Genomic DNA, 17,490 nt, shown 5'->3' with positions numbered 1-17,490 from the left:
CATCTCGTCTCCATAGCAACTGACAACATTAGCCCAGTAGTAGTTAGTTATATTTGTGTGTTTGACCTTCCGCTGTATTTTTATTTTTATTTTTATTTTTATTTTTTATACATAAAAAAATAATATTATATATATTCGCTTTGTTATCAGAGAGCTAACTAAGCTAGCTAGCGGCTAATTGATATTAGTGTTTGCTAACTCCAAAGTAAGACGACATTTACCCATTTACTTCAAAATGTCCTCCACTGGCGGTGCAGACGGTGTTTTGCAGCAGGTGAACCAGTTCTGGTCCATGCTGGACGACCTGTCTCAAAATGACCCAGCATCTTACCGCAGGTTAATCCAGAAACAGATGGAGGAAGGAGCTGAATTCATGGCGCCGCCGGAGCTCGACTCTCGTATCTGCGCTGAAATACTGGTGAGTTTTTACGTGAAGCGGCGAGATAACCGGTTAACTTCGCTTTGGGCGTCTACAAGTCTGCAGAAACTATCTCTCTCAACAAGCAACCCCGGTGTGTCTCGTTAATTGAGGCCCGGTGTGCACAGGTAGCACTTAATGCTGTGTCCGTGAGTAAGTTCCGCTGTACTGAAACTGTTGGCAAACACTTTTAATGTTTGTTTTGCTTTATTTTTACACAATTTATGTTGAAGTAGCAGTACTTAATAATCAAAGGAGGCAAAGAAAAGCAGAAAATATTCACTTTTGAGAGGCTACAACCTGTGTGTTTTTGCATTTCTAACTTAAAGATTCCCTTGAATGATGGATTGATTATTAAAGTTGTTGCCATTTAGTTTTCTGTCAGCTTTCCAGCCTGCCCTTCAATATGTAACATCAGACTTTTACTTCACACAATGAAGCTGTCATACCTGTGTCCAATCATAGGTCAGAGATAGGTTATGTTTTCATAGTTGTTTTTTTTTATGGACAGTACATCTGTGCTCTCAACAGGAGCCCAACAAAGGGTTGCTATATATCAACATATGCAGCTGGAAACGTGTGCCTGCACCTCAGGATCCCGGCAAGCCATTACCTTTATATGCAGGAAAACTGGAAACAGACACAAATGAAAGTCAAGGTAAAAGACAAAGCTGTGCTACAGCACAAGCTACAAAATAAGTCTTTGTGTTACATGATATGAGCAAGAAAACTAATTAATAAATTGGATGTTTTCTCTCCCCAGGCTTTTACACTGTGTTGGATGTAGCATTAAACCCTGCAGTGCTAGAGGAAAGTAAGAAAGAAAAAACTGAAGTCTATATGCTGGCCCTGAACTTTGCCCAGCAGCAGCTTGGGTTGAGGTTATCTCAGCAGTACACTGTCGTCAGCTGTAGCCCGAAAAGTAGTCTAGATGACTTTCAACGCCGCCTTGGGTTTCAGCAGTGGTCCAAGACCTCAAAACAACCCGACACAGGTAGGGCAATAAGTCTCATATCCTGATAAGCTGCTACAAGCCCTTTTTGTTTGAACTATTTTCCTTTGCTGCTGCAGGTGTATCATCTTTCACCTTCTACCTCTCTTTCTAATAATCTATAAAACCCTTTTTTTTATAGCCAGTGAAACCCCAGCGGCCCTCCTGCAGCAGATCTCCTCTCTATGTTCAGAGGAGCAAGACATTGAGCTGGAAGCCCAAATTATCTCTAGACCCGTGGAGCACAAAAAGGATTTGATCCAGGTCATCTCCAGCACTTTTGTGCAGCCTCAGAAGCCAGAGTACCAACTTCAGGTGAAAATTGATACAGCAGGAGTTCCACGCAGCGTGGAGCTGACAGTGGAGCTGCCAAAGGTTTGCTCCGTGTCAGAGTGCCAGCTGAGAATCTCCAAGGTTAGAAGTTACACACTCCCTTGAACAGAGTTATAATGAACCACTTTAGAATCCAATGTGTGTCAGGGCATAGTTGGATGTCATTAAAAATACATAACTGACTTGTTCCTGCTGTTGTGAGTCTTATAATGTGCTGAATTTATTTACATCTGCAGGACGACGTCTTACTGGAAGTGGAAGATGTTTACTTTTTGCTTCTGGAGTTTCCAAAAACTGTAAACGAAGACACTGCATCTGCCATTTTTAACAAGAAGAAACGAAGGCTTGAATTAAAAGTGGATGTTTTGTGACCATTTTCTTTAATGGAGAAACAAACAAATGTACCTAGAGGTGATCAGTCCTGCTGGGGATGCGCTGATGAAACTGTGAAGGTGGGAGTAAGTTGTAACACTGGAAATACCTCAAAGCAAATTACTAAAACGAACTAAATTCCTTCTCTGCAATCTGAAAAACCTTGGAAACACATTATACTATGAAAAACCTAAGCGAACAAACAATAAACAGCTGCCCTGTAAAATGACCCCTCTGAAAACCAAAATGTTTTTCTGAAACAATATGTCAGTGTGTGGGTTGATCTGCAGCAGCAAATTTAATTCTTAACCTAAAAAACATTAATTGACTTTAATGACAATCTGTGGGCTTTGTTTATCAATGTGTGGGTGGATGAGTAGAGGTGTATAATGGCTAGGAGCTGGTGTACGGAGTCATTACCTGACGCTGGGGGAACAATTGACAACAAAATGATCCATGCAATAATTCATGTTTATTAAAACATCAGAATCAATGCAGAACAACAACATCACTATTTGGCAATCTGGAACATGTGAAAAATGTCAGTCACCACTTTTATTGAAAGCGTTGCATGCTATGCACTGATTACAGCTTTTTAGAGCACAGCTTATCATGTGTTATTTATTGTAAATCACAATAACTTTCTTTATAATTCAGAGTTTCAAGTGACATTACTGACCGGTCATTGGTAGCCCCACATATTAATTTATGAGCTGCAAACAATGTCTAGTATGCATTCCTTCAAAAAAAGAAAAAATATGGTACCCAAATGTCAAATTCAAGTCAAATTCTTCATATGAAACATTCACTTTTAAAACATGGTTTTATACTGAAATGGTGTTATATCCATTGGTCCCAGTTAATTGTATTATAACTATTGTTTCTTATGGCATCACAAGTATTTTTTTCTGTGAAATCCTGGTCCAGTGGGAACAACTGAGGTTTGTAGTGGTGATCTCTGGCTCTACCTCCTCTCTCCGTGGTCCTCCTCCACCCACGCTACAATCTTCCCCTCCCAGCCAGGCACAACTGCTCCATCGTGGAATACCTGAACAGCCAATATGGACATTTACATATCCAAGACAGACTCACATCTATAACGTACAGTCAAAAGGTCCACATAGAAACTGAAAATGACTTCTCACTGTTATCACATTCTCTGGGCTGGAAATCAGTCAGCCCATAGTGTTTTGAAGTATAGTGCAGGCACGGCTGTTATTAGCATATCTTTCTCTTTTACTGGCATTTTACATTAGCCTGCTGACGCTGATGTGAAAAGAAGTAGAAGCTATAATTAAAGTCCCACGCCTACCTCCTCTTTCACTGTGCCAAACTCAGGGTCAAGGGCCTTGAAGTGGTATCTGAAACTGCCTTGTCTGTCTACAGCGGCCTTGAAGTCACGCAGCGTCACCTCACCCAGCCTGTAAACACACACTGTCAGTCATGATCTATGCAAGCATGCACCCCCGGAGGCATTAAGCTTTTCTAGTACAAACATTTAACTATCACAGCCACTGAAGCATCTATATATAGATCTGGTCATGCAAGAATCCAGCTCTAACCCGCAACAGCAATTTCATGCACATTCCACTGAGGGAACAAACAATAATAATGTAATATAGACCCAGCATAGCATAAAGTATGTTTTTTTTTTCACCTTTTTGGGATGTTGATCAGAAATGGAGTCAGCGAGCGATCAGTGAAGTAGAGCACTTTGGTGTAGACAGCGGTGTCCAATCCCGGGCTGCTGTGTGAGTGTGCCATTTCTGGAAATAATTACAAATACACGCAAATATTGTTTTTCACAACCACAGTCTAAAGTGGCTCTAGCCTCACAGCCAATAATCTCTCTCTGCACATAACAGTGTAACTTAACGGCGCGGCCAGAGTTGAGATGTTGCAGAGGATGACAAATCCTAAACAAAACAAGGATTTTGTTTGTCTCACTTGAGCTCGGTGGCCAGGAGTCACGGTCTGTTGAGTTGGCTCTGCGTCCCGGTGATTTAAATTCCTCCTGGAGGAAGAACCAGTTACTCATGGTAAACTGTCAGTTGTCATCTGTTGTTGACTCATCATTCGTCACATGACAGATGTGTTGCTACTTTTTAGATGTACTCTGAAATGGTGTGGGTGTCTGTGAGAGAGTGTGTGTGTAAGAGAATGCATACCCCTCTGTCCTGTCTGCGCTGGGTGTCCAAAGAGTGTAATCGGTCCATGAGACTGGACACACCCTGCTCCAGGGTGTCCAGGGTGTGATGTTGGGGATCATGGCCAGAAAAACTGTCTCTCAAACTACGCAGTGCCTCCCTGACCAGCTGCAGCTCTTCCCCCTGTGACAAGCTCTTGATAGTCATACAGTTTCTATAAGTGTAGATTTGTTTTTGTCAGTAGAAAAATGATTAGGTTCAAATAAAAACTCATGGTAAGTCAACATTATGAGATACTAAGCCAGATTTTTGACTCTAATTCAAAGTTATGATACTAAATTAGATTTATGACTTATTTCATCTTAGTATTTTGACTCTGTAAGCCAAGGTTCGGACTTATTATCACATAGATTTTGTTTCTCATAATCTTGACTTCTTATCTCATAATTTTGACCTAGTACCTCATAATTTTTGATTTCTAATTCTTTCTTACTATCTCATTTTTACTGACAGTGACTACTTTTATTTTTGCATGCATAACCGTTCATCTATTTTTCTCTTTGGTAAAAACCAGCTTCCATACAATAAAACATCAAAATGAACATATTAAACTGTAAATTATAGTATTATGACAAGATGACTGCAATAAAAAAAAAGGGCACATACCGGTGCATTATGTTGAAATGCTGGAGGAGGTGTCGAAGCCACTGAGTTACTGTAACCACCACTTTCATTCCTGAATGACTGTGAAACACACAACATTATATGTAAATAAAGTGGATGGGACTCTCTTTTAACAAGTATGGATTGTGATATTCGATAGTAACTTGACCAGTGTATGCAAAGCCTGACACAGCTCATTCCTCTGTGCTGTAAGCCTCCACTGCTTAAAACTTTTTAAAACATGTCAGTAGGTGTTTCTTTATAATGATGAACATAGGCACTGTAATTTTATTCAATCTCACATGTGCCATCCTGCTGCAAGAAATACTCACTAGAGCACCAAATGTGTATTAATCCACAGCTTAAAATAGTCCCCAACAAAAGTACTATTTACTGTGTTTATAAAGACTACAGGTCCCAGCTGTGTTAGAAAATTTCTTCCTTAAAGTGTTTTTTTGATTGTTTGTTTTTTTAATAGATTAAAGTATGCAAATATAAACCACCAGCCTTGTCACACAAAATAAATTTCTCAAAATAAAAAGTTCTTCAACCCTTCTAATTACAAACATTAATGTTCATTGGAAGCTTGTGGTGAAAATGGGGTCAAATGAAAATGAGTTTTTATCGCTTAGTCATGTTTTTTCCCTCACAAACTTCTCAAAAGTTGAGGAGCGAGTTTTCTGCTCAGTGTGCTGACCTGCTACAAAATTTAAAAGCTGTTGCAGTGAAATTAGGATCTTGGAATGCTTCGAACAGAATCAGGAGACAAAGATTTCAAACAACATCCAATTTGCAGAGTTTGTCCGAAGGTTGAGTCCAGTACAGGCCAAAACACCACCAACGTAGTGCTACCAAGGCCAAAGCATCCCACTGGTGGGACAGTGCATTTATAAAGGGCTAAATCTCATCTTAAACTGTTCTTGTATTAATGAATTTTTAACTTGATTATTTACTGAAGTCTCTTTATTACTTTTATACAACTGGAACTGGTTTTACTTGTTTTATTCTGATCCAGTTAATGTCTCCTGTTGGCTGATTTCACATTTGATTTTGTAATTCATTGATTTTAATTTGCTGCTTCATGTGAAATGCTCTCTAAATAAATATTATTAGTGTATATTATCATATATATTTCATTTACCTACAAACATATGTTGTGAAAATACTTGAAACATGTCATGCTTCATACCCGTGCAAGGCTGACTTCATGCACTTTGTGCTGAGCTTCATCAAGTTTTTGTTGCTGTTGCTGCAGTATCCTGTCCTTCCTCCCGAGTTGCTGCTATTGTAGCGAGAAAGATAAAGAGGTGACTTTAGATGCATGTGTGTATCTCAGGAATGCACTGAAATGTAAATAATAAAAAATACAATACCTCATATTCACTGAGTAATTTGTTCCGTTCACTCATCTTGTGTTTGAGCTCCGCCTGCAAACAGATACCTCAGTGTGATATATGAGGGCTATATCATTCTCACATAAACCTGCCTCCACAGGTCAAGCAGGGCAAATATTTTATGGTGTCAAATGGAAATCATCACTTGTCTCACATTTTCCCCTTCCAGCTGATCTTTGGCCATGTTGCATCTCAGTAGTTCCTGCTTTAGCTGCAGCACAGCATCCTCCTGCACCGCCAAGCGCTGCTGCAGAGCATCCTAATGAGGAAGAGAGGGAGATCAAAGAAACGTGCACCGAAGACCTGAATACAGATACACTGTATCCACTCATCGACAGCACGCACCCACCTCTAAAGTTTATTATCTTTATAAAGAAATGAAAAATATATGTTGTGTATGAGAAAGAACCCGCAGAATCATCCATTTGGGAGGGGGCCAGAGAGGAAAAGATTGAATTATATCCTATAATCCATTTTACACAAAGGACAAAATTAGAGTAAGTGGTTTACCTTGATGGCCTGAATGTGACGCACCTCCTGTTTGTGTCTCAGGAGTTCCCTCTGAAAGCCACACAAGTGAGCAAAGACATTAGAGAACGGGACGCTTTGCTCGCAAGGCAGCTCTTCTATACTAAACCTAATTACATTTACGTTCAGTACCTTGAGATCAAGGGCTTCCTCCGTGCTTTGGTCCAGACGACTGCGGATTAGAACCTTCAAAGGGAGAGGGCATGAGCAGCGTAATTAGAGAATGGAAAAATGTCAGATTGTATGAGGAGGCAATGGGCCTGCATGACAGCGGGCTGGCAGTTTAGAGAGATTCATTTGTGCTCTACGATATCCACTCTCGAGAGGAGTGATGGCTGCAAACCTCATCACAACAGAAGGGCTGACACTGACACTTCACACAGAGTGGCGAGCAAGTGTTGTTTTCTTGAGTTAGCAGAGAGAGGGCACTGTACCAGCTGCTGTTCAGTGTTAGCCCGGTTATCTCCGAAGCTCACAGATCCATCCTGGTCCTCTTCAGGGAGGGAGCCATGGAGCAGCAAAGCCTGCGGACAAAAAGAAGCCTGATATATTTCTGTATTTTGTATTTGTAAATACTGTAATTCTGTAAGCCTGTTTTTATACTTGGCTTGGCTCAGTAGGTTTTCCACCTCAGCCATTCAAGCCAATAGATTCGCCAAACTGAAAGCTTTCAGACATATACACAGACTTCATCCTCTCACCTGCACCAACCCATATATAAGCATCACCACACACACATACACACACACACACACATACACACACACACACACACATTTAAAGCAAAAAGTAAAGACTCTCTCTGGTACCAAAATGATAAGTCTTAAATTAATAACGAACACTTTTAAGTACCTATTGGCATATTAATACCTTCTTTGTTGTATTGCATTTGTCCAGAGTTTGTTTTCTTACATCAGCAGCTACTTCAGTCCATATAAATCCTTGAAGGTCAGTGTGGAACAGAGAGAAGTCTAAAATGTCTGAAAGCTATTTTTGTTTCAAGCATTTGAATCACTGGACAAATCCGAGACGTGGGTAGTGATTCAGAGGTGAGGAACCAGGCTACAAACTCAGAATGAAATGTGTAAACTCACTGCGAATGTCTTCAACCAATCTGGATCCCATAAAGACAAAAATAGAGACAGGACTGTCCAGCTTAGCAAAGTGATTGCATTTAGTTTGAACATGACAGTATTATGTGAGTAGTTGGCAGGAAAGTCTGTTTCTGTAAGAGTTACCTCACAGATCTATTTTAGGTACTCTACAGCGTGTTGACTTATATTGTACAGACATGTGATAAAGATCTTGCTCATCCATCTATAGAAATAAACTGAGAAAGAATATGGCATTGCATTAGAGCCAACTGAATAATAACTTCATCATTAAATGTCACAGAGATAATTTTGCATAAACTTGTCAAAGGCGGACAACCTGTGTATTGATTTTCCAGTGGAAAGATGGCTCTATGATGGTCAGGCCAAAAATTCACAATAGAGTGACGTTAAAGTAGACAAAGAGATGGCAGGTGAGTTTATTCAAGTGCCTTATTTATTCATTCATTTATTCACCATAATTTATCTCAGATCAATGACTGTCTTTGTGCCTTCTGTCACTGTGTTCATAGCAGCGGTGCAGTTTGTTTTTCATGTGCGCTGTCATCAGGAAGTTACCTGAAGGCGGAACACCATCCTCCTGGCCTCCTGCATCTCTTTCTCCAGCTGCTCCTGGTGGGCGTCCAGCTGCTCCTCCCAGGACTTCTCCTCCTCCTGCCCATCATGCCCAAGGGAGGGACACAATCCACAGAGGGACACCTCCTCTGAATGGAAGAGACGAATGGGGGGGGTGAGCTTATATAATGTTTTGATTCACTGCATCGTGTTTTGCTCGACATGAGCTGATGTGCATCCAACCAACCTGTGACAGATTTTTTCTCTGTCAGTTCAGATTTGTCATCTCGTGGTTCCCCCTGCTCCTCAGACTGATCATGGACTGTTTCCTCTTTAGGGGTGTCAGAGGACTGGGTGATAACATACTCCTCTTTGGGGGTGTGAGCAGGGCTGGCTGAGCTGAGGCTGAAACAGATGGTGGGCACAGGCAGGAGTGAGCGTGTTTGTATCTCCTGCCAAATGAATGGCAATAAATAAACCTAGCTACATAAAATGAAGATATACAATTTAAAAACTCTCCGAGGAGCACAGAAATATGAATTAATCCCATCTGGACTAATTTTTTAAAATCTGATTTTAAACATGTAATGCCCATATGAAAACAGTGTATCACAGATTACTTAACAAATCATAAAATGAATGAAAACACATCACAGAACAGGATTGAAACCTGTTCAGAAAATACACAGCGAGAACAGGAATGAATGCAACTCTCTCATTTTTCCCACAGGAAATTCTTTACATAGTTTGCTCCCCCTTTGGCCATAATTTCAAAACATAATGCTTGTATGGTTTCTGAAAGACTGGTTTTCTTGCAGCTTGTATGATTATATGTTTTGTGATTTCTGAGAGCAACGCTAGTAGCTTGAGGTTCAGACTGATTGTCATCTTCACTCTGCTGTGTTTGTAGAAATAGGATACAGCTACTGTGACCAGTGACCTACGGCATTATGCATAGTCCTTTAAGAGGGGATTCCATCTTTCTCCTTCTATGCCTCCGTGGGAAAACAAGCCTGCGTCTGTGGAGACAGATCTGAACTGTGTGCTAGCAAAGGCATAGAAAAGCACCACAGTTCATCACCCTGCTCCTGAGGCTAATAACTAAGGAAAAAAAATAACAGTGGACTTAAGCAAAGGATAACACTGTTAGTGAATGTCCTGAAGGATTGCATTTGCTCAGTCAAACATGTTTTCCCATACATATGCAGCAAGATCTGGATTGTAGTCAATGAGATTTTCTGCTTATCTAATAGCATTACTCAGCACAAGCTAATATCACAACAGACAGCAAAAAGTAACACGTTCAGGCCTATTATCTGTCATTTTTGACTTCACACTGCCTCTGCATGGATTACTTGTGCACATATTCCTGTGACTTATTTATTATAATGTGCATGTAAGTTCTGTCTGAGAGCAAATCTAAGAGCTTAAAATGACAATGCTAACACGCCACTATGATGTTCACCATTTAAATTCGGCAAGTTAGCATGCTAACATTTGCTAAACACTCAGTTGGAAATTCATTTTACTGATGTGTATCCACTTTTGAAAGTTAATATATTCAAATATCTGAACAGTCGATTTTTATTTTCATTTATCTGTTTTTTATTTTCAGAATTTAATTAGTTTTTATTTTTTGTTTTTTTTTAATAAAAAAATGCTGTTATCAGAATATTATATTGGTTGATTCATTGTTTTGCTGTCCAGGTTAGAAAATTTGTTATTTCACAGCTTTTACTTCCTGTTATTGGTTATATCATAAACCACAACATACACCTGAAACACAGCTTCACCCTTTAAATGTAGTTTACAATAATTGTAAAAATATTTGTAGATTTGTTTTGAGGTTTCCTTATCTAACGCCTCATTGTTACACTTAACTGGTCCCCATTAAACTACAGGGGAGTTTCATTGGTTGCTATTTGTTTTTAAATGCATTTACTTTAACTGTCCTTTATACTTCAACAACTTTTAGTTCAATTTAGATACATAGTTAACACCCTCTCTTAATTGTGTCATTAATTTCTAAAGCAATTGGAAGATGCTTTTCAATTCAAAGCACCATCAGGCTGAAACAACATGTCGAACTCACTCAGATCTATCACTGCCTTTCATAGCTTCACGACTTCTTTGCTTGTTTACCTCGACTGAACCCTCTTTTTGTTTTTGATTGTATTAGCCTAACTTTTTAGTTTCAAGGTAAACTCAGTACTTTGACATAATGTTACTTTATTGGCAGTGATAACTTATTTTATTCCATGTTAGTTTTGTAACAGAGGTGTCGTGTGTGTGGTTTGGGATTGTAGAACAGCCGTTGTGTGTGTGTTTTGTGTTGATGTTTTTATGGTAATTGTTTTGTGTCACCTGGATTATTTTATTATATCATCATTACTGTTATTTATGTACTTTTTTTTGTTATTTAGCTTTTTTTGTGTTTGAGGACCCCCTTGAAAAGGAAATGATGCAATTCAAGGTTTTTATCCTCAAGTATAACTGAGGCTGACTGGAATGTTTTGTAGGTATTTAGTCATAAACCAAAATACTGGACGTATAAAAATGTTGACCTGATGATGGCATTAGATTTAAAGTCAGAGGATCACCAAAGTTGTTATAATTTAATGTGAGGGGGGCATGAATGTTTGAATTGATGATACAATTCACAAAAAAACGCAAATGACAACTTCATGGTGGCGCCAGAGGAAAAGTGAGGGGATTATCAAAGTCAGTAGGATTAATCATCTGGGCACCGTGGATATGTGCACCACATTTCATGCCAGTTTATCCAAAAGTTATCAAGACGGCCTCAACAATTGTCAGGTGCGAAATAGTGGACCCAAACTGACAGACTGAAATTGTTGTCCTGCTGTTAGCATGACTAGAAAAAAGTATATACAATTATTATAGTTTGAACTTCTAATTCAGGAGAGTTTAGTCATGTGACAATAGTCAGTTTACAATCAACACACTGAGTGGCCTCTGGTAGTTAGGTCCTCCCAGCGCCTCAGAAAGAGTCATTGCACCAGGTCACTTAAAAAAACAAACAAACGAATTGAGCGTCTTATCAGATGCTGTTGTGATTATCCCTAAGTGTTTTTCACAAGGGGATCAAAGAGGCCGCCTTGTACTAATCTTGTCATTGCAGATGATGACATTATCGAGATACCCTCTATCATTGTCTTCGATTGCAGTTCAATAAACTCTAACAAATGTATTTTAGATGCTACCTGCTGATCTGTTGCACCACAAGAGAACATACATACAAATAGATTTGGAGCATATGGGCTAAGCCAAAGATTAAGCACTGGGATTTGCAAGAGATGAGCTTCAGTGCAACAGATTAACATCATTTGATCAGCAGTAATGGAAAGTCACTGCATATATTTACTCCAGTCGCTTCTGTATTATAGTGCAATTTTGAGGTACTTTTAAGTATTTCCATTTTATGCTACTTTATATTTATGCTTCACTACATTTCAGGGGAATATTGCACTTTTGACTCCACTACATTTAGTGATAACTGTAATTACTGGCTACATTTCAGATGATTTACATTCAAAAACATATGATAATCTCAGTAAATACAATTTATTTCTAAACAAGCTGAATCAGCACTTCACAGTGTTTTGGGTTGTGGCTCTTTACAAAACAGCAGTGTCTACTTGGGACATTTCAGGTGTCTACAGGAGTCATTCGTAGTTCTACCAAAGAAACACTTCTCAGGTAGTTTCATTTAAATAACTGTTTGTTACCTAAAGAGGTAAAATGTTTCATAAAAAACACGGGTCCCAAAAATATTTGTGCAGCATAACTTAAAATACCGAACTGTACTTAAGTAGCTAGATTCAGTTTCACCTTGACCAGGTACAACAGAAATATTCTGTTTATACATTGATGCATCAGTATTAATAATCTAATAATGTTAACAATAATAATAATAAGTCAGGAAAGATGTTTTTCTAAAGTATGAGTACTTTAACTTTTGATATTTTAAGTAAATGTTGCTGATAATCCTTACGTATTTATGTATTTTATTAGGATTTCCAAATGCAGGACCTTTTAAATATTTTAACATTGTTGTATTTACATTTACTTAAGTATCTGGGTACTTCTTCAGCACTGGTGAGCCGCTTTAAAGTTTAGACAGAAGACTTTAATTTAGAAGTTCATCTTAAAGGATATGTTCAGTATATCGTGGCTTGTGTGCTAAATGCAAAATCATGGAAGAGATGGTGGCTTTTTAGAATATGTTCACAGTCCAAAAGCATGTCTTATTTAACTCTAGGAAAAAAAAAAACCTTTATTTGTTAACTAAAAATCAAAATCGTGAAATAGAAGAGCCGGTAATGGAAGTTGGACTGTGGTTGCTAGGCAATAGCAGCTCGGCTCACACAGACACATACAGGGACACACCCACACCTACTGCACTGTAAACACTGAACAATAACCTGCACTGTTTAGGTATCAAGCCAGTTGTTATGGTGAAATATGTTTCTAACTCTGAGACTCACAGAGGCCGTTCAAGATGATGAAGATGATGTATAGTCTCATGAATTTAGGCCTTGTGTATAGTATATCTCCCTCCACTGATGCACTCATGCATCGAAGACAAAAACAGCAGCCTGTCTTCACACAGTGTTACACAAATCATGAAAAAAACAGCACTTACCATTTCATCTGTTTGGCTCCCATGCTGGTGTTTACAGGCTTAACATCCCAGACAGTTGGAGCGCCACATCTGGGTGATGCCCTGCTTCTCAGCTAGGACCATAGCCCAAACACAGCCAGAGGCAGCAGGGAGGGGAGCAGCCTTGAAAGCAGCAACCAGAGGAGTCTCCACGTCGCACACTGTGTTCAATCAGACATAACAGCACATTCAAATCCTCTCCAGCAGCATATTCCTAAAACATAAAGCTCCAAATCCTAAACACACGCCCTGAACCCTTCCCCTTAATCATACCAAGGCTCAGTCCTGGCTGGCAGAGGCAGAGAGAGAGAGACAGAGGGAGAAAGGACTGGGGCTCAGCAACACCAGCAGCTGAAGTCTGCCTGGTTTCTCATTGCACTCGCCTTGTGGTTGAGCTCAGCAGCTCCCATTCATGGACACAATGTTTTTTGTTCCTTGCGGACACGAACTGATGCAGCCCTTGTGCATCTTTTTCACCCTTTTTTCTCTGCCGATCTTTTTGCATTTATTGCCTCAGCCCTCCCTCCCTGCCTCCTTCCCTCTTTCTCTTCTGCTCGGTCGCACTGGCTTTGTATCAGTCTTTCCTTCTTTCAGTGAGCGAGGATGTCAGACATGGCTCTGTCTGGGTGTGTTTACCCTCCCCCCTCTCCTTCATTTCTCCTCCCTCCTTTCCCCACTGCTCTCTCCTTTCACAGGGAGGAGGAGGGAGATTTTCTCCTTATCCTTCTCTCTCCTTTCCCTTTGCTTTTTCTGTACTGTATGTCACTGCAGCTAAAATGAGAACCAGCATATGGAAAGAATGAAACCTGAAAAATCTACAGTCTAAGTCTTTTGTTTGTTGAAAAAAATCACAAGCTTGCATAACAACGACCAGCCAAGCTGAAACAAGAGGTTAATGATATATTTACAGTCCGGGTGTATTAAGTTATGTGACAATAAACAAACAGAAAATGGTATCTATAGAAAGGACACATTGCCCTACAATTACAGCTCTTTTCACAGCATTCATGGATTGCACTGCATTTGGCGAACTGCGTTTTTACCACAATTGTGAAAGCCTTAAAAAAGAGTTATTTAGAATATGCACTAAACAACAGAGCCAGATTAAACCAAAAAGTAAAAATTATCAGCTTTATAATTTGAGCAGCAGGCGGCAGAAACAAAAGGTTTTCTAAGACCTGTGTTAACTACTCTTTTGACTGAGCACACTGTCATTAAGCTGTTAGAAATGCTGCTGGTGTCATCAGCAAGAATGTGAAATAGGTCTCAACGTGGCAGCTATCAGTCCTGTCCACAACAAAATGACACTGTCTTAAATTCTGTATGGGCACCATCAGCACATGCTCCAATGAGCTACTTTACTGTAGCGTGTTAATACAGAGCCATGAAAACTCAGGCTAAAGCAGTATTGATGTCGATCAATCAGCAAGGTTACAATTTCTACAGCGGCGGAAACAGCAGTCAGACCCTTTAAAAGCAGCAAAACCCCACTGTAGATGTCCTACAATTAAAATTGTTCGTAAAGATGCAAAGATATTAGCACCCAAATAAAGTACCTTACACCAGTGGTTCTGAAAGTGGGGTCTGGGGACCCCCAGGGGTCTTTCAGGGTGTTCCTGCAAAAAGGGGATTTTTACTATAAATCCATTCATATGTAACACAATGACAGACTTTCAAACACTTTCTGTGATAAAATATTGTGTAATTCTGTGATCAAATTTGTATCACTTTAGTGTCTTTGATGTGAAAAAAATTGAGAACCACTGCTTTATAGTACTTGCTATGCTGAATGGTCCATCTAAGAATAGCATATCATATTATTGGACTAAAATTATTGATGCATAAAGGTGTAAGTATCACTTTAATATTGTAGCTGGCAAACACAAGGCTAATTCTACTGTTTATTATTTCATGAGCAGTTTAAACTACAATAGTATATAATAATTTACTTGTTGATTGTATTTTGAATTAATAAACTGAATCTGCAAAATAACTAGTAATTCAATTTTTTTTAAATAAATGTACTGGAATAGAAGTATAAAATAGCATAATGTGAAAATATTCAAGTGAAGTACAAGTACCTCAAATTACCTTCCACCAATGTATTTCAAACATGCATGTGTGTTTAGATTAGATTAGATTAGATTTAGATTTAGATTTTGGATACCAGAATGAAACGTAATGTATCATAGGATTTTGTAAAGAGTGAATTTAAAATCCTTTTTTTCACGCAATATACTATATATTATTACAACATTATTGCAACATTCTGCAGCTATGCTAACAGGCTACTGCCTGTAGCTTTGTATTTTATGTACAGACATTAGAATTTCCTGATATTGATCTTCTCATCTCTCAACTCTTGCAAAGAAAGCAATTAAGTTCCCCAAAATGTTGAATTATTCCTTTATATTAATCAGTACTTATATATAATCATTGTGACTTAAATTTCTGATATTCATCACATCAGGGCAACTGGTATCAAACTAATCAAATAGATTTTATGTTTATTTAATATAGTAGAGGACACAAGTGGTTAAAAACCATTCCAAGTGGCTTATTCTGAAGGGATATGTTCCATAGATTTGTGATTATTCACACTGAGAAGAGCCACTGAAGTGGCTACGATTCACTGTCTTTTGTAATCCTCAGATGTATAAATTCACTGTTCGTCAGTTGGTTTTGTTAAATATTTGGTTAAAATTTGCAAAACTGCCAAGTGGAAAACACAGAAAAATTTGGCTATGCTCTTCCTGTGAAAACGAAAGTGCCAGCTGAGGCAAGAAAATCAAAGTGGCCCCTGTATCCACTCACAGTATTTGATAGTGTTGGGCAAAACTCAAAGTGGGAACATCTAGCACTCAGCTCCGGCCATGTAGTATTTCCAGAGAACATGTAGGGGCATGAATATTGGGGAGAGGGAGCTGCTTGTGGAGAGTTGATATCAGTTTGACATTCAGTTACTTCTCATTTCTATACCTTTCAGTCTTGCTTTGAATGTTTTTGCTTCAGTATTAAAAAGACAAGGACAAACTCAGGCACAGAACAGGCACATGATGAAGACTTGGCAGACCAAGATATGACTGAGGGAATTGGTGGAAACAAGGTGTTTCTTTAACAGAGAATATCCAATTCATGCATGGATGATACATAAGGAGTGACTTTTTTGTTCAAAGTGTGGTCGGAAAATCATTCCACCACTGGGGAGCCAGGAGGTGAGAAGAAAGCCGGTGTGCCACAGGGACAGCATGCAGTCAGCCAATTTATAAATCAAATGAGCTGCTAAAATAGAACATATTGTTTGCATGGTCACCATGGATTCTGATTGTAAATGATTATTGTGCCTGCTATGAAACAAGAGGTACCCATCTTTTTTTATTCCACTGACCTTCAAACAGATATGTATGGAGCACCACAGACTGATAAGACTTTGTCCCTGGGATTCTCATCCCATTTTTGTTGTCAAATGCAATTTGTAAAGGAAGTCAGCGGCTGTTTACATTTATTGTTTTGGTGATAACAGCGGAGAGAGTGAAAGATAATTGAAAGTCAGTCTCTGTCATTATAAATCAGTTGTTGCCCAAAACATTCATGCATCAAATAACTGCGATTATGAAATAAACTATTTTGCTCTGATATTATCTGCAAATTATAAAGCCCTCAGAGCTCATATTTCTGTCAAGGCTGCACATCCTCCGAAATGTGTTATTTGCATAACAGAAAATGTTTGGAAAAGTTTAATCTTCACATGAATAAGAATTTTCCTTTTATTCAAGTAAGTACAATTGTTATAAAGAAAATAAAAATGTTCAAGTATGCCCCATCTTTACAAATGTCAGATCTACTTGGACACAAATCTGCTCCAAAACATTCCCACTGAATTTCACTGAAACCTTCTAACAAATGTTTTTTATATAATTATGCTTATGAACAATCAACAAGCAAAAAACAAGTCCAATTGAAAAACTAACATCAAAGGTAATGGCAGTGCTGGAAGACGTATTCATATCCTGTGCCTGAGTAAAAGTAATACTACAACAGTATAAAAACACTCTAGTCAAAGGCCTGCATTCAAATCATAAACCTTGTAAAAGAGTTGAGGTATTATCAGCAAAATCAAAGTTAAATTTATTTTTACGCAAATTTTAACAGCTCTGTTGGGTAGACTGACTTATCACCATGCCTCATATTTTCTAAGGTGATTTTAGGTTTTCTTTGTAAAATCTTTGTAAAATCCACAAGGTAACGAGTCTGTCAGATAAACGTAGCAGAGTAAATGAGAAGTGTAAAGTC

The 17,490-nt window shown here is 38.7% G+C and overlaps 2 protein-coding genes and 1 long non-coding RNA gene across 3 annotated transcripts in view; 1 reads left to right on the top strand and 2 right to left on the bottom strand.

Moving 5' to 3' along the window:
- The window catches only part of LOC139631567 (uncharacterized), a 38,261-nt gene extending 37,907 nt beyond the window's left edge, over positions 1–354 (bottom strand). Inside the window, exon 1 of the long non-coding RNA XR_011693408.1 lies at positions 222–354. This is a non-coding gene — a long non-coding RNA (uncharacterized lncRNA). The remainder of the gene's footprint in view (positions 1–221) is intronic.
- pih1d2 (PIH1 domain containing 2) lies at positions 31–2,426 on the top strand. Its single transcript, XM_071495831.1, has 5 exons — positions 31–418; positions 950–1,076; positions 1,182–1,412; positions 1,552–1,823; positions 1,979–2,426. The coding sequence occupies exons 1-5, from the start codon at positions 236–238 to the stop codon at positions 2,111–2,113; spliced, it is 948 nt and encodes a 315-aa protein (XP_071351932.1). The 5' UTR covers positions 31–235; the 3' UTR covers positions 2,114–2,426.
- Positions 2,427–2,567: 141 nt separating this feature from the next.
- Positions 2,568–13,822, bottom strand: dixdc1a (DIX domain containing 1a). The gene is made up of 16 exons (XM_071495829.1): positions 13,471–13,822; positions 13,180–13,358; positions 8,761–8,918; positions 8,517–8,662; positions 7,281–7,370; positions 6,979–7,032; positions 6,829–6,879; positions 6,473–6,577; positions 6,298–6,351; positions 6,114–6,206; positions 4,928–5,005; positions 4,283–4,444; positions 4,062–4,128; positions 3,772–3,880; positions 3,427–3,535; positions 2,568–3,162 (listed from the first exon to the last, which is right to left on the bottom strand). The coding sequence occupies exons 2-16, from the start codon at positions 13,200–13,202 to the stop codon at positions 3,079–3,081; spliced, it is 1,383 nt and encodes a 460-aa protein (XP_071351930.1). The 5' UTR covers positions 13,203–13,358; positions 13,471–13,822; the 3' UTR covers positions 2,568–3,078.
- Between the last annotated feature and the right edge of the window lie 3,668 nt (positions 13,823–17,490).

This window comes from Trachinotus anak, unplaced genomic scaffold (assembly GCF_046630095.1).
Source record: "Trachinotus anak isolate AG129_WGS33_773 ecotype Australia unplaced genomic scaffold, CSIRO_AGI_Tana_v1 ptg000014l, whole genome shotgun sequence".
Classification (NCBI taxonomy): Eukaryota; Metazoa; Chordata; class Actinopteri; order Carangiformes; family Carangidae; genus Trachinotus; species Trachinotus anak.
The sequence above is the reverse complement of the archived record's forward strand: the minus strand, read 5'-3'. Positions and strand labels throughout refer to the sequence as shown.

Bases quoted from the DNA above. Each gene is read 5' to 3' on its own strand.
- pih1d2 (XM_071495831.1), top strand. From the start codon at position 236: ATGTCCTCCACTGGCGGTGCAGACGGTGTTTTGCAGCAGGTGAACCAG. The intron at 1,077-1,181 runs GTAAAAGACAAA...TTCTCTCCCCAG, and splicing joins AGACACAAATGAAAGTCAAG to GCTTTTACACTGTGTTGGAT. The intron at 1,824-1,978 runs GTTAGAAGTTAC...TTACATCTGCAG, and splicing joins GCCAGCTGAGAATCTCCAAG to GACGACGTCTTACTGGAAGT.
- dixdc1a (XM_071495829.1), bottom strand. From the start codon at position 13,202: ATGGGAGCCAAACAGATGAAATG. The intron at 4,129-4,282 runs GTATGCATTCTC...TTCTTCCTCCAG, and splicing joins AGCGCAGACAGGACAGAGGG to GAGGAATTTAAATCACCGGG. The intron at 3,536-3,771 runs GTGAAAAAAAAA...GTGTGTTTACAG, and splicing joins CTGATCAACATCCCAAAAAG to GCTGGGTGAGGTGACGCTGC.